Source organism: Scyliorhinus torazame, chromosome 8 (genome assembly GCF_047496885.1).
Source record: "Scyliorhinus torazame isolate Kashiwa2021f chromosome 8, sScyTor2.1, whole genome shotgun sequence".
Classification (NCBI taxonomy): domain Eukaryota; kingdom Metazoa; phylum Chordata; class Chondrichthyes; order Carcharhiniformes; family Scyliorhinidae; genus Scyliorhinus; species Scyliorhinus torazame.
Window position 1 is genome coordinate 223668187 of NC_092714.1, and position 12908 is coordinate 223681094.

The 12908-nt window shown below is 48.8% G+C and overlaps 1 protein-coding gene across 4 annotated transcripts in view; it reads right to left on the reverse strand.

The window, feature by feature from the left end:
* Positions 1 to 12908, reverse strand: part of LOC140428406 (extracellular sulfatase Sulf-2-like) — a 598468-nt gene that overhangs the window by 7431 nt on the left and 578129 nt on the right. For 3 of the 4 annotated variants that reach the window (XM_072514822.1, XM_072514823.1, XM_072514824.1), the window contains one exon: positions 1968 to 2021. The exons of the other annotated variant lie outside the window; for it this stretch is intronic. In XM_072514822.1, coding sequence (XP_072370923.1) covers positions 1968 to 2021 — 54 coding nt within the window. The remainder of the gene's footprint in view (positions 1 to 1967; positions 2022 to 12908) is intronic. 4 annotated transcript variants of the gene reach the window in all.

A 12908-nucleotide genomic window follows, 5' to 3' on the forward strand; every position in this document is an offset into this window, starting at 1 on the left:
TCCACCCCACGCCACAAGAGATGTTACATCTTAAAAATAAAAGAACTCAAGACAACAGAAATAATGGAGGGGTATTAGATGTATAATATGAAAGATGGTTAGTAAAGGTTTGCTACACCAACAGCAGTTCAAATAAAAAACAAACTCACAAACTTTATAAATGCATGCAGTGTTTTAGCAGGCTAATCCAGCAGAAGAGAAATAAAGAATGTTTTGAGTTCTGCTTCACTGAGAAATTAGTGCTGGTGAAAAAAAAAGGTAAAAGATAGTTGTTAGGATTATAGAATCATAAAGTGAAACAGTTACCACACATTCCACAGAACAATGTAAATCAGTGTATTTTTGTTTTGAAAGTAATGTCTAATTCGTTAAAGGTCTTGCATGCTGTCACACACTTTCTATGACACTTTAGTGCAAGTCAAGTTAAGAAGAATTCCCGGAGCCCTGGGCACCAAGACATTTTGGGGGCCCTCTACATACTGCACAAACCCCAACACCCCCAAATCCCCACACATTCCCGTGATGCATAAAAACACAAGGGCATGGTGAAACAGATGAAACAATAGTCCCATAGAATGGTTACAACTATGAAACAAGTCATATCACAATATATTAAGCAAACTGGTCTAACAGGTAGATGTGGTTTTCTGTATTATGCTAAGTTTACCAGGCCCTCTTTGGCTGGGGCCCCATAGGCCCATGCAATAATCATCCCTTGCTTTAGTATACAACTTTCTTTAGTTCTTTCATGAGTAACACTTAATGGCGGAAACAACTATTCAAGACAAATTTAATTAACAAATCTATTTGATCATGCCTCATGGGATCATTCCTGGCTATAACTGACTTCCATTCTTGATACACTTTATCAACAATTTCTGCAGGACACGTTATTGTTACCTCTGTTTGGACAGTTTCCAGGGGACCACCTTCTATCTCTAACCAGCTTGACCAGTCAAACAATCTTGATTCTCACATCTCCAATATTGTTCATGGCCAATGAATAAAATTGGTAACAGAAACTTAAAGAACATGTTTTCTTGATCCCATTATTAATTTTTCTTTATGAAAATGTTGAAGATGAATTTTTAATTCATGGAGACTACAGGACAAAGTTGGAAGTTTATATCCTCTCTCCCCAACAATACCAGTCCATACTTCTTCAATAATGCTAGATTCTACTTCTTTCTCATACTGCTATACCCAATCTGCACAAGCCGTGTTGGTCCTCCAATAATTTACATCTTGCACGTAAACTACCCCTGACTTCAAAATTCTGGGACCTATCCCAGAGTTCCTATTCACATCATTCCTCATTCCTACGAAAATGTTTTCTCCTCTTTGCAGCACAAGGCTGGAACTTGTTGCATTGGGATCTCAGCTTAAGTTTAGGCATTCCTAGCTAGACACCTGCTGAACTTACAGCAGCAGTAGGCTGGGCTAGGACTGTGCACTGTCAGTTGACTGGTGGCTCTACATTGCCTTGTGTGCTTCTCGTGGTTTCCACTCTCTTCCTTGCTTGCTCTTTTACTGGCAGCTGCTTGCAGCCCATTTATTAGATGTTGTAATCACTTGGTCATTTATTGGTAGGTTTCCTACCTGTTCACTTGTGAATATGTTGCTCTTTTACAAAAATGGTGTTTGAGCAAATGTAAATGTAAATGCGATGCTTTCAACTGTAGCACTTTGAATTTGACAGATGCTAAGGCAAATCTAAGATGTATATTTAAATAGATAAATGTAAGTCATGTGTGAGTAACTGTTTCTTTGAATAGTCTCTCCAAGTACATATTTTATAGCACAGTAAATTTAGGAAGAATTTACAAATTTGAAATGAAATAGAGAAAGTGCAACATCAGTCCATGCTGAGGTCAGGCTTTGCATGCAAAAATAAACCGTTAGTAAGCAACTTGCTGTAGCAGTAGAGTTGTAGACAAATCTATCGGAGCATTTCTCACACAACTCACAGGGACTTGGTGTTTGGTCTCTTCGTTTTGGGCCATTTCCGACGCTGATATTGCCTGGTGTTTAAGCAGCAAAGACAAAGAAAAGCTTAGCATCTCAAAATACAAACTCAAAAGGGAAACAGTCATGGAAGTGTTGATGAATGTAACCTTCTTGGTGACATCATGGACTTCTGAGATACCAGTTTCCATTTAAGATCTAACTTCAACCCACCCAGACGAAGTATCAACTGTGTAAAAAGCACCTTAAAGATAGAATGTTTTCAATACTTACTGATAAGTCTTTACCTAATGTCTTATCATACCACATGATCCAATACTGATTGCTCCATGCTTATACAAAAAGGATGCCTGCAATTCTGGAATTGTGGAAAACAAGTACTCCGGAACAATAATGTTTATTTTGAGCAATAAAATAGTTCCACAAATGCACTTGAAGCAATAGGACAGATTGATTACTTAATGCTATCTCGAAATGGGCACAGCAAAGTATATGCTCACTTGAAAACAGTGTGAAATTATTTATAAAACAAAATATGAGTAAATTCCCTTCCTTGTGAACACTGAAAATTGGAGCACCATCTGAGAACTTGTTTTAATATTGAGAAACATGCTTAATGCTGATGACAGTGGAAGGCCAGTAATATATTTAACAAAGCAATTTACAACTTGGAAGTCACTCCTCATCATCAACTGTCCAACTTTACTTGGAATGTCCAATTTTGTGAATGTATTTCAATTGTGTTCCGTGAACTTACATCCCTGACGTTTGAAACTGCGGAACACAAGATTTTCGTTTACACTTCAGAGGAATTGGCGGAATAAAGCAAGCCTGAAATAATTGATTTGTTTTAGTTTGCTTCTCAGGAATTGTATTTTGTTTTAAGGATTACATTTCTCTATTCACAAGTTTTAATAAAACTATAAATCTCTTCGGAAGGAACACATCCACAATTTTGCAATGCACGAAAAGCAGAAATGTTTCCTAAAATGTTCATCCTTTTAATTTCATTATAGTGATAAAAACTAAACACAATGTACTATATGCAATGAAATGAACTGTCCCTGATTTTAAGGGCATTCACTTCTGTTGACAGGTAGAGAGGTATAAGATTACACTGAGATGGATTCTCCACAATCCACTGCTGGTAGTGGCATTTCCAATCCAGCGGAGAATCGAGCGTTGTGCAAAAAACGTGATTTGTGTTCCGATGCTCCAGTCCCCCGCTGGAAGTGGTAGCGAGCTACACGCCCTGTTTCCAGTGGGAGGATGCAAATGGGTAATTTGAACCCATTTGCATCCAATTAACAGGCTGGAAGCCCAATTTTCCATATTCCTGTGATGCTCTGACCCTCTCGCCAGAATTCACGCAGGCGTGGATTGGTGCAAGTATTTTCAAGTGAGGCCGTGGTGTGGTGGATCGCGTGGTGGGTCAAGGGGGTATGTATGCCCACCCCAGCCTCTCACTCCAGCAGACCCTTCATCAAATCTCAAATAGAGATCACACCCCCATCAGACCCCCCCCCCCCATCAGAGACCCCCCATCAGAGACCACACCATCAAAGACCCCACCATCAGAGACCCCACCATCAGAGACCCCTACATCAGAGAGGCCTCCATCATAGACCCCTCCATCAGAGCCCACCATCAGAGACCCCACCATCAGAGACCCCTACATCAGAGAGGCCTCCATCATAGACCCCTCCATCAGAGCCCTCCATCAGAGCCCTCCATCAGAGACACCTCCATCAGAAACCCCTCCATCAGAGCCCTCCATCAGAGACCCCTCTATCAGAAACCCCTCTATCAGAAACCCCTCTATCAGAAACCCCTCTATCAGAAACTCCTCCATCAGAGACCCCCCTATCAGAGACCCCATTCAGAGACCCTCCTATCAGAGAACCTATATCAGAGAGCCCCCTGATGTGGAGATGCCGGCGTTGGACTGAGGTGAGCACAGTAAGAAGTCTTACAACACAAGGTTAAAGTCCAACAGGTTTGTTTCAAACACTAGCTTTCGGAGCACTGCTCCTTCCTCAGGTGAATGAAGAGGTATGTTCCAGAAACATATATAAAAATGATTAGAATGCGAGCATTTGCAGTTAATTAAATGTTTACAGATCCAGAGATAGGGGTAACCCCAGATTAAAGAGGTGTGAATTGTCTCAAGCCAGGACAGTTGGTAGGATTTCGCAAGCCCAGGCCAGATGGTGGGGGATGAATGTAATGCGACATGAATCCCAGGTCGCGGTTGAGGCCGCACTCATATGTGCGGAACTTGGCTATAAGTTTCTGCTTGGCGATTCTGTGTTGTCGCACGTCCTGAAGGCCGCCTTGGAGAAAGCTTACCCGGAGATCAGAGGCTGAATGCCTTTGACTGCTGAAGTGTTCCCCGACTGGAAGGGAACATTCCTGCCTGGTGATAGTCGCGCGATGTCCGTTCATTCATTGTCGCAGCGTCTGCATGGTCTCGCCAATGTACCATGCTTCGGGACATCCTTTCCTGCAGCGCATGAGGTAGACAACATTGGCCGAGTCGCACGAGTATGTACCGCGTACCTGGTGGGTGGTGTTCTCACGTGTAATGGTGGTATCCATGTCGATGACCCCTCCATCAGAGACCCCTTCATCAGAGACCCTTTTATCAGAGACCACACCATCAGAAACTCCTCCATCAGAGATCCCCCCCATCAGAGACCACCTCCATCAGAGACCCTATTTACAGAGACCCCCATCAGAGACCCCCATATTGGAGAGCCCCATATCAGAGACCCCTATATCAGAGACCCCCATATCAAGACCCCTCCATCAGAGATCCTCCTATCAGATACCCCCATATCAGAGAGTCCACCATCAGAGACCTCCATATCAGAAGCCCCCTACCTGGAAGCTAAAGATCAGCACAGGCAGAAACAGTGAATAATCACTGCTTTTTCACTTACCAGCCCCATACACCTGCTGCCTCAGCGAGAAGTATTGAAAGCAGCAGCTATGACAGCTAGGGAGGCACGGTGGCACAGTGGTTAGCACAGTTGCTTCACAGCTCCAGGGTCCCAGGTTCGATTCCCGGCTTGTGTCACTGTCTGTGCGGAGTCTGCATGTTCTCCCCGTGTCTGCGTGGGTTTTCTGCGGGTGCTCCGGTTTCCTCCCACAGTCCAAACATGTGTAGGTTAGGTGGATTGGCCATGCTAATTTGCCAGTAGTGTCCAAAAGGGTAAGGTGCGGTTACTGGGTTCCAGGATGGAGGTGTGGGCTTGGGTAGGGTGCTCTTTCCAAGGGCTGGTGCCAACTTGATGGGCCAAATGGCCTCCTTCTGCACTGTAAATTCTATGATCTATGATTTATTTCTATGTTCTACTTCATCGAAAGCCAAAACACATCTCAACCTCCTCAGATCCTTTGATTTGTGAGGCTTCTATTACTTTCAAAGAGAAATAGCTTTTAGTAGGCTGTAACTGACAGGGTAATAGCTTCCAGACAGACAGGTGTCTGGATTGTTTATTTTTAATTCCCATTCACGCTTGAATGCATCTCAAGTGGTGCCTCTCCTGCCAACCAGAATAGCGAGAGCCCGTGCCAGATTCTGCATTCAGGAGCTCATTAATTATGCGATTTCCCCTCCGACTCTCCTTGTGGGCCAGCGGCTGATTCTTCTGTCCACCCTCAGCTGACGGGATTGAAGGTCCCTGGCGCCATATTTAAATACCTCTCCAGGACACACTCTTGACACTCTCTCCAGCCCACATGTCTTCAGCAGGCCATTTAGGATGTCAGAAGCCCTGAGAGAAAAGGCTAGCAGCATCAAGCAGAAGTCTGTTCCTCAATTCAGTCACCCTCCCCCCAAGCCCATCGTCTGTGAGGCGCCCGTGCCCCACTTGCGCCTCTACCGACTGCTCTGGAGTCTTCACCAATCCCCTTCCAGTAAACGATGTGGTATCCCTTTGGTACCCCTCTTGTTCGGAAGCTTTGCACGTAGCCTTATCGGGGTTCAACTTCCCTCCCCTGGGTCTTCCCTCTGCCTTCCATTGTTCATCTTTATTTTTTGAAAAACATTTTATTGGAGGCATTTTCAAATATATACAAAACAAAGAAGAACAAAAAAACGACCGCGGCAACAGCAAACAACCACAATGTCATTACCCCCCCCCCCCAATAAATATACCCCCACACCCCCACCCCCACTCTACCCATTGCCACCCGGTGCCTGCCTCCCCATATATATCCGAGACATTGCCCTCTCCTATTTCCTCCTTGGACAGGAGTTTGTCCTGTACCGGGAGTGGCAGCGCCGGAAGCAAAGGCACCTCCTTCCTCATGAAGTCCCGAACCTGCAGATACCTAAATCCATTCCCCTTCAGCAGCTGAAATGTCCCCTCCAGCTCCTCCAGGTCTGCAAACCTCCCTCCATCAAACAAATCCCTAAAGCATTCTATCTCCACCTGCCGCCTCCCCCGGAACATCACACCCAACTCCGCCGGGCAAACCTATGATTGCCGCAAATTGGCATCCACAGAGACATGCCTTCCATTCTAAAATGCTGTCCGCACTCGTTTCACACCCTCATCGCTGATCACATGGCGTAGCTGCCCGGCGAGAACGGAAGGGGCATCAGCAATAGTGCCCTCAAGCTGGTCCCTGTACATGAGACCGCCTCCATCCGCCCCACACCAACCCCTCCTCCACCACCCATTTCCTAACCATTGCAATGTTTGCTGCCCAATAATTGTTGTACAAGTTCGGCAATGCTAACCACGCCCTCCCCCAGCGATCCCTTTCCAAGACCACCCTCGTAGCCCGCGGAGCCTTATCCGCCCACACAAACCCCAAAATCATCCCATTAACCTTCTTATAAAGGATTTGGGCACATAGATCAAGAGCTTCTCAAATACAAAGAAATCCTTTGGCAACACTGTCATCTTTACCGTCTGTACCCGAACAGCCAATGACAATGGCAGCACTCTTAAAGTCCAATTTCGTTCCCTCCACCAAACGCGCCAAATTCAACTAATGCAACTAGGGCCAGTTCTGTACTACTTGTATCCCAAGATAACAAAAACTCGCTCCGACCAGCTGAAGCAGCAGCCTCCCCAAACTCCTCCCCAGTCCCCGGACATTAATAGGGAATATCTCACTTTTCCCCATGCTGAGCTTATACCCAGGAAAGGGGCTAAAGTCTCCCAAAATCCCCATGATCCTGTGAAAGTTCCCGACCAAGTCCCAAATATACAGCCAGAGATCATCCGCATACAAAAATTGGTGCTCCACCACACCACCCTTCCCCACCCCTGCTCAATATCCCTCCACCCGCTCGAGACCCTAAGTGCCAATGGCTCAATCAGTAGGGCAAAGAACAGCAGGGAGAGGGGACACTCCCTCCTCACCCCAGTGCAACCCAAAGTACACCGAGTTGATCTAGTTTGTCCAACCCCTAGCCTTAGGGGCCTTATACAATAACCGATCCCAGTCCACAAATCTCTGCCCAAACCCAAACTGCCCCAGCACCTCAAATAAGTTCACCCACTCGACCCAATCGAAAGCTTTCTCCGTGTCCATCGCCACAACCACTTCTACTTCCCGGCCCTCCGAGGGCATCATCATTACATTCAGTAATCTCTGGACATTCATCGACAGCTGCTGCCCCTTCACAAATACTGTCTGGTCCACACTTGTCACCCCCGGTACACAATCTTCTATGCAGTACCTTCACTAACAGCTTTGCATCTGCATTCAACAGCGAAATCGGGCGGTACGATCTTCCCTCTCCATCGACTCATTATACATCTCTAATAGGGGCCCCAGCTCCGACCCAAACTTCTTGTAGAACTCGGCTGGGAACCCAACCGGACCTGGGACCTTCCCCGATCAGGGCCCCCAGTCCCTGCACCTTCGACTCCGCCATCCTCAGGAACTCCAGCCCATCCAAAAACCACCTCATGCCCTCATCACCCACCGGAGGCTCTGAGCTATGCAATTTCCAGTAAAGAGCCTCAAATACCCCATCCACCTTCTCCAGCACCGTTACCCCCGTACCCTCGTCATCTCTCATCCTCCCAATTTCCCTCTCTGCCACCTGCCTCTTCAGCTGATGCACAAGCATCCTGCTGGCTTCCAAACCCCATCTGGAGCTTCTGTCTCTCCTTCAACAGCACCTCCTCAAGCGCTGCTGAGTACCTCTGGTCTATCCTCAGAATGGCCTCCACCAACCTCAACCTCTCAGCATGCTCCATCCTCTCCTTGTGCACCCATGTAGAGATAAATCCCTTCCTTACCACTGCCGTCAGCACCTCGCACAACGTGGAGGCGGAAATCTCTCCTGCCTTATTCTGCTCCACATAGCGGTGGCTATCCCAAACTATCTTTTCCTAAACCTCTTTATCCGCCAATAACCCCACATCCAACCTCCATTGCGGCCGTTGGGGGCTCATTGTTGTTATCCGCAAATCCACCCAATGCAGCGTGTGGGTCAGACACCATGATCGTTGAGTACTCTGATCAAACCACCCCCCACCAACAGCACCTTGTCCAGGACAAATAAATCAATTCAGGACATACACCTGGTTGGCTAGCGAGAAGTACGAAAATTCCTTCGCCCTCGGCCTCTCAAACCGCCACAGGTCTGCCCATCCCATAAGTTCCATAAACCCCTACAGCTCCTTTGCCACGGCCGGCACCTTCAGGGACCCGGGACATGACCGGTCCAATCTAGGGTCCAGCATCCTATTAAAATCCCCTCACCCATAATCAGCCAATGCGTGGCCAGGTTCGGGATCTTTGCCAAAACACACCTCAAAAACTTTACATCGTTCCAATTTGGGGCAGATGGGCAGCTGTCCAACCTCCCACTCACCATCACAAATCTACCCCCCCCGGTCTGTCACTATACCACTCACCTCAAAAGCCACCCTCTTATTGATCAACATTGCCACCCCTCTCTCTTCATATCCAACACCGAATGGAATACCTGCCTACCCAGCCCTTCCTCAACCTTGTTCGGACCCCCACCTTCAAATGCGCCTCCTGAAGAAACACCACGCCCGCCTTCAAACTCCTTAAATGCGCAAAAATGGGAGACCTCCTGATTGGCCCATTTAATCCCCGAAGGTTCCACGTAATTAACTGGGTCAGGGGTCGCCACCCCACCTAGATCAGCCATAGCCCATCTTTAACCAGCTCCACCATGTCTACGCCTTGCTCACCCTCGGGCTTTTCCAATATGTCCACCGCCATCTCCCCTTAACCAACTGCGCCACACCAATTCCCCCCTTGTCAGCATCGTCCCCCCCACTCCACATAAGCAAAGAAAAAGAAAAACAACCCACCTCAGCCCCCCCCCCCACGGATCAACCCCCCACTTCACTCCCGTTAACGAGCCTACCTGCTAGCATGGTGGCCCCAACTGTTCCTCAAGAACAGTTGAACATACTTACCCAAACCATACCCAAACACAGTAAATAAAATAACCCGCCCGGTGTTCACACCCACATTCCCCGCACTGGCATCTCCAAAGTTCAACATCCTAACAAACTCCCAGTCCATGGTCTCTCATAAAGTTACTAGCCTCCTCCGGCTTTTCAAAATAGAATTCCTGATCGTGGTGCGTGACCCACAGATGAGCAGGATGTGACACCGCGAACTTCACTCCTTTCTTGCTGAGGGCCGCTTTGACCCAATTGAGCACAGCCAACCGCTTGGCCAACTCCACACCCAAGTCCTGGTAGATACACACCATGTCTTGCCTCTGCTGTTGGAACTTGACATTTTGAAAGTCCACTAATTGCTGGATAGACCACTGGGCAGGCAATGACACCCCAGGGCACTCCGCCATTTTTTCCCTCTGTCGCACTGTGAAAGTCCTCCCGGCCAGACTGCTGATCCTTGATCATTAAACTCCTCGCTCGATAAGCCATACGCAGGCCCTACCGGAGGAGAAGTCTCTCACTGTTCATGCACTTTGCACGAGTAAACACTCCCGATATTGGGTGAAACAGACCAAACAATTTCACCTCGAGCAGGAACCACCAAATGTGAGACCGTTCACTCCATGGCCGCCACCGGAAACCCATTGGTCATCTTCTTAAACACCTCCTTGCCCGTCTGCCATTGTGAGCCCTCATCCTTCCTCTCCCTCCTTGCATAGCACTCATAATCAACCCCCGGTCATCCTTTAGACTTCTGTTGCGGTGATTAAATGAGTCCCACAGCACTGTCCTGCCCAGATAAGCACTGCTGTGTGGCACCAGGGGTAAGAGAATGCCTGTACTCCTCAACTCCAATCGCTGTATTGATCTCACTTAGTGACACAGGAGGATTCATGGGTCCAGTGCCACAGTGCTGCCCATGAAGACCAGCTCGGCATGCAGATGGAAGCAGATCTGGATGCCCCGGAAGAGTGGTGTACAGCACAGCACTATGGCAGAAAGGTTTTGCACTCAACCCAAAGCCACCTGGTGCTTGTCACTCATTCATAATCGGGTTTGATACCAATGTTAATTCCTGCTGACATGATGCAAGACTGATAGGCCTGACGGGATGCTGGTGGGTTTTAATGAGAATCCATGAGATGCAAATGGTGTTTGTACCACCTACCAGCGGAAGAGAGACCTGCTGTTGGGAGAATTGCAATGGGATTTTCTGACAGGTTTCTGACTTTTTGGCTCCCACTAGCTTCATCGCACCCGCCCATCACAAAACGCCCCCGCAGGCTGGTTGGGAGAATTCCCCTAATGCCGCGTGGTTCTATTGGTTTCCATTCTCTCCCTTGCCTGCTCTTTTGTTAGTAGCAGTACACAGCCCATTTACCAGTGATTTTCTTCACTTGTTATTTATTGATAGGTTTCCTGCCTATTCAGTTGTGAATATGTTGTTGTGTTACAGTCCTATACTCATCTCTCCACATTCCCCCTGATGCACGATCAACCACTACTGAAGCAAGATTGTAGTCCAATTGAAGGCTTTAATGAACAAGTAGTTACCCCAGCAGTTCCAGTACAGAATGACTGCTGTGGGTGAAACACAGACTCTTATGCTCAGCCTGCTGGGCGGAACCAGCAGGCAGGTTCCACCACTCATACTACAGTATAAGGTACATCCCACCTAGGTACCACGATACCCCTAATATAGCCGACCACATTAACCCCCTGTTTAAAAAAAGAGTCCGGCGGGGGTGGTGGCTTTGCTTTTACAATGGTAGAGGATAAAGCGGTACCCTTCGGTGCCTTTACATGCAATATACATATTTAGACAATTATTTACAAGTTCATTTTACAATGAAACTATCAGCCGGTTGGGGGCCCTGGTCGTCCTCTGCGATCATCGCAGTACCGGCGGTGATGCTGGCATCGGCTCGGGCGTCCGTGGCTCTGGGAGCGTGTCGTCTTCAGCTTCATCGCATTCAGGTGGGGCCAGTGGGAGGATGGATCCTCCTGGGAAGGGGGCTGCGGTGGTGTGCGCTGGTGAAAAAATGGTTGGGGTCGGTGGGGGGGGGGGGATGAGGGTGGAGATCCAGCGGGGACCAGATCCCGGAGGGAGACCATGTCTTGTCGGCCGTCGGGGTGCACCACATAGGTGTACTGGGGGTTAGCATGGAGGAGATGCACCCTCTCAACCAGTGGGTCCGACTTGTGGGCCCGTACGTGTTTGCGGAGTAGGGCGGTTCCGGGGGCTGCCAGCCATGTTGGGAGCGAGGTCCCCGAGGAGGGCTTCCTAGAGAAGGCAAGGAGACATTCATGAGGTGTTTCGTTGGTAATAGTGCACAGTAGTGATCGGATGGAGTGAAGTGCATCGGGGAGGACCACCTGCCATCGGGACACTGGAAGATCCTTGGACCGTAGGGCCAGTAGGAAGGCCTTCTAGACCGTCCCATTCTCCCTCTCTACCTGCCCGTTTCCCCGGGGGTTGTTACTGGTCGTCCTGCTGGAGGCAATGCTCTTGCTGAGCAGGAATTGACGCAGTTCGTCACTCATGAAGGAGGACCGCCTATTGCTACGGATGTAGGCGGGGAAACCGAACAGGGTACAGATGCTGTGGGGGGCTTTAATGACGGTGGCAGCCGTCATGTCGGGACAGGGGATGGCGAAAGGGAACCGGAAGTGCTCATCAATCACATTTAAGAAATACGTGTTGCGGTCGGTGGAGGAAGGGGCCCTTTGAAATCCACGCTGAGGCGTTCAAAGGGGCAGGAAGCCTTCACCAGGTGCACTTTCTCTGGCCTGTAGAAGTGCGGCTTGCACTCTGCGCAGATTTGGCAGTTTCTGGTTACGGCCCTGACGTCCTCGATGGAGTAGGGCAGATTGCGGGTTTAAACAAAGTGGAAGAACCGGGTGAGCCCCGGGTGGCAGAGGTTGTCGTGGAGGGTCCGGAGTCGGTCTACTTGTACACTGGCACAAGTGCCGCGGGACAGGGCATCAGGAGGCTTATTGAGCTTCCCGTGATGATACAAGATCTTGTAATTATAGGTGGAGAGCTTGATCCTCCACCGTAAGATCTTATCATTCTTAACTTAGCCCCGCTGTGCATTGTCAATCATGAAGGCTACCGACTGTTGGTCAGTGAGGAGAGTGAATCTCCTGCCGGCCAGGTAATGCCTCCAATGCCGCACATCTTCGATGATGGCTTGGGCCTCCTTCTCGACGGAGGAATGGCGGATTTCTGAGGCGTGGATGGTGCATGAAAAGAAGGCCACGGGTCTGCCTGCCTGCTTGAGGGTGGCAGCCAGAGCTACGTCTGATGCGTTGCTCTCGACCTGGAAGGGGAGGGACATCGTCGCCCTGGCGATGTCTGCTTTGATGCGACTGAAAGCCAGCGGGCCTCTGCCGATAGGGGAAAAACCGTGGACTGGATTAGTGGGCGGGCCTTGTCTGCATAATTGGGGACCCACTGGGTGTAATAAGAAAAGAAGCCCAGGCAACATTTCAGGGCCTTGGGACAGTGGGGGAGGGGAAACT